At 36.3% G+C, this 3,637-nt stretch overlaps 1 protein-coding gene across 1 annotated transcript; it reads right to left on the minus strand.

The window, feature by feature from the left end:
- Window positions 1–475: 475 nt before the first annotated feature.
- On the minus strand, window positions 476–3,434 carry LOC141649491 (protein FAR1-RELATED SEQUENCE 5-like). Its single transcript, XM_074458180.1, has 2 exons — window positions 3,428–3,434; window positions 476–2,112 (listed from the first exon to the last, which is right to left on the minus strand). The coding sequence occupies exons 1-2, from the start codon at window positions 3,432–3,434 to the stop codon at window positions 476–478; spliced, it is 1,644 nt and encodes a 547-aa protein (XP_074314281.1).
- Window positions 3,435–3,637: the final 203 nt, after the last annotated feature.

Genomic DNA, 3,637 nt, shown 5'->3' on the forward strand with positions numbered 1-3,637 from the left:
ACTCTTGGTGTTTAGTCAATTTTTCAGCACCAGACTTGAAATTTTGTCTAAATGTCTTCAGTAATGAAGTCAGTTCATTTATGTGATTTTCAGGCAGAGATTTGAGCAGTGTTAATGTTGAGTAGAATTCAGACCAGACAGTCGAAATCTGAAGCTTAGTGACATCCGACGAAGTAAAATCATCCAACAATTGACCGTGAGCATCATACAAGGGCATTTTTTTAGTGTTCTTTGTCCACCTACTGAGAAGATACTTATCAGGTATCTTTTTGATCCCTTTACGATAAAATCCGGATGATGTGTTTACATATGTATCCCTTCCTCTCAAACAAACTTGCGGGAACATGTTGCATCAAATGTTGAAGGATTAAATGCGATGTGTGTAAGTCTTATTGAAGATACAATCTTCAACTTCTAGGAACCTTGTCTTGCCCTCCCTTGAAGAATCACCAAAGCACTACATGAGTTTAGAGAATCAACTTCTTTGTTGGAATTCATAAAAGAGAGTGTGCGTATAAACAGTCGATGCATGAACCTCAAGGCTAAGAAGGGTTTTGGTTTGAGGTAGGGAGTGATCACTATCTCTGTCAAGAGATTTTTGGGTGTAGCGTTGCTGATCCATAGCACTTTGAAAGCGCATCCAAAACTCAACAAGTGTGCCATGAGGATTCTCAAACCGCTTAAAGAAGCTGTTTGCGCTCTCAGAGCGTTGCGTTGTTCTTAAAAGACAACCAAGAGGAATATCACGATAATACGCCGGAATCCAACGTTGCCGCCTGGAAAACAGATATTGCAACCATGTATTATCTTCCAATTGAAACTCACTGATCAACGAACACCACCTCTCTTTGAAGTCAGAAGGCTCTAACTCTGAATCCCAAACAACGAGAATTCGAGACGAGTGACGAAGTCGATCTCTTTGGTCAATGTCGTGCCTACCTTTTCGGGTAATTTCTTCATAATATGCCACATGCAATAGCGATGGGCAGCGATCGTAAAAAGCGGCGAGGACTGCAATTTTCATAGCAGGACATTGATCGGTAAAAAAGCAATGTGCTTCCTTCCCACCCATACAATCTAAGAATTTTGTGAAAATCCATTTAAAATTCTGGTCATTCTCCCTAGACATAAGCGAAGCGCCAAAAGTGACGGACTTCTTGTGATGATCAACACCAGTAAAGGGAGCAAAGATCATGTCGTACTTATTAGTTGAATAGGTTGGGTCAAAAGTCACCGCCTCACCGTATAGAGCGTAATTACGACGTGCTGCTGCATCAGCCCAAAATACACGAAACAAACACTTATTCTGATCAATATCATAGGCATAATAAAAACCTTCCTGGGTTTCATGAAGGTTTTCCAACTGGTCTACAAACATTTGAGCATCCTTAAGACCTATAAAACACTTGATTTCCCTTCCAAAATTCTTAAACTCAGTCAAAGAAGTTCCAATACTTTCATAGCCATCAACATATTCCTTGACGGACCTGAAAGTAGAGGTTGGGCTAATATTGACCTTGCAATTATCAACGATGGTTTGTTTATGTTGCAAAGCAAGGTTTCTACATTTTTTCTGAAATTCTCTATACTTGAGTGGAGAAAGACGGTGGTTATGGGCAGCATGAAACTGATCAACAACAAAGAATGACACTTGAACTTGGTCAATTTCTTTAATAACAAATCTAAAGAAAATCCTAGCTTTACAACCAATCCTAGTAACCTTAGTCTTCTTCGGATTAGAGGCCTTGACCATTGGCTCCTCCTCCTCACCAGTAATGGGTAATATTGTCGGCTTAGAATCCCTAAATCCTTCCCGGTGACACACAATCAATTTTGTCCTAATATCTCCACTACTACGAAACCTTTTCGTTAAAGATTTCCTTGGTTCAAAACCACATGCTATTGCATAAGTCTCATAAAACTGTATACCCTCGTCTAACGTAGCAAAAGTTTGTCCTATTGTAGGTGTAAATTCAGTTGCAATATTTCTGACCCACTCTTCAGAACCTCCAGGCGTCACCATCAAAGAAAGACGATTCCCAGCATGCACCTCATCAACGTCTATGCATTGTGGAGAAGGAACAGGTACCACAGGGACAACAAAAGTATTTTCTACAGCAAGAGAAGTTGAGTAAACAAATTATAACAAATATAACTAGATTATAACAAGACTATGATATTGTGAAGGAATGCATGTGATATTGCGCAACATAAAACGTGATATTGATGAATATAAAATAAATACGCAACCGTATTGCAGCCTATGATACTGTGACGGAATACATGTGATATTCTGGAGCATAACATGTGATACAAATTATAACAAATATAACTAGATCATAATAAGACTATGATATTGTGAAGGAATGCATGTGATATTGTGCAACATAAAACGTGATACTGATGAATATAAAATAAATACGCAACCGTATTGCCCTATGATCTTTGTGACGGAATACATGTGATATTCGAAGCATAACATGTGATACAAATATAACAAATATAACTAGATCATAACAAACTATGATATTGTGAAGGAATGCATGTGATATTGTGCAACATAAAATGTGATACTGATGAATATAAAACAAATACGCAACCGTATTGCAGCCTATGATACTTTGAAGGAATACATGTGATATTCTGGAGCATAACATGTGATACAAATGCACGTAAACCGATTACAAGTCATGTCTGCAAAGCATATGATACCGTAAAGGACTCAATGTGATATTCTGAAGCATAACACGTGATACTAATGCACAGAGAGTAATTACAGTCATGTCTGCAGACCTTTGATATTTGTAAAGAATTAAATGTGATATTCTAAAGCATAACATGTGATACTAATGCACAAAAAGTAGTTGCGAGTCATGTACTAAAGCCTATGATACTGTAAAGGACTCAATGTGATATTGTATAAGGGAAACTGATTCTAATGAGCAGTAATCAGGCAAACAAAAACTATAAAATGTGATACTATTCAGAATTAATTATGATACTCTACTGAATAAAAAGTGATACAAAGGAAACTGTTAAATAACGATTTAAACTTGAAGTAAACACAAGCAGTGAATGCAAAATAAACTTGATGATAAACAAAACAGACAATGAGTACATTATTTTTTATACGTCAATTAGAAGATGAAAAAAACAGAGATTAAATTTTAACGCAACAAAAATAGCAAAAACTACATGTTGAAGAAAGTATATAATCAGTACATGATTATAATACATAAAATAGCACGAATTGATGAATCCGTGACTGATGTTGATGAATTATAACATCAATTATAACAAAAAACCAGAAATTACACAACGAATTCAGTCGAAGATACAATAACAATAAAACATCATGCAATAAAACAGGAAAACAGAATGAAAAAATTAAAACATAAAATTAAAGAAGCAGAAAACGATGAAATACCTGACATTGAATATGTTAAAACTGAGGAAAAAATAGATGAAGACGAATGATGAAGAAAAAGTGAAGGAGAATAAGCAACTGAGATGAATGTTGAAGAAATCGCTGGAAATCGATCACGGATGATGATGAACACAGGTGAAGATGACAACGAGAGCGAAGAAGACAACAACGTGCGAGAAATTGACGGCGTGAGAATGAAAAGTGTGATTG

Source organism: Silene latifolia, chromosome 3, assembly GCF_048544455.1.
Source record: "Silene latifolia isolate original U9 population chromosome 3, ASM4854445v1, whole genome shotgun sequence".
In the NCBI taxonomy this organism is placed as follows: Eukaryota; Viridiplantae; Streptophyta; class Magnoliopsida; order Caryophyllales; family Caryophyllaceae; genus Silene; species Silene latifolia.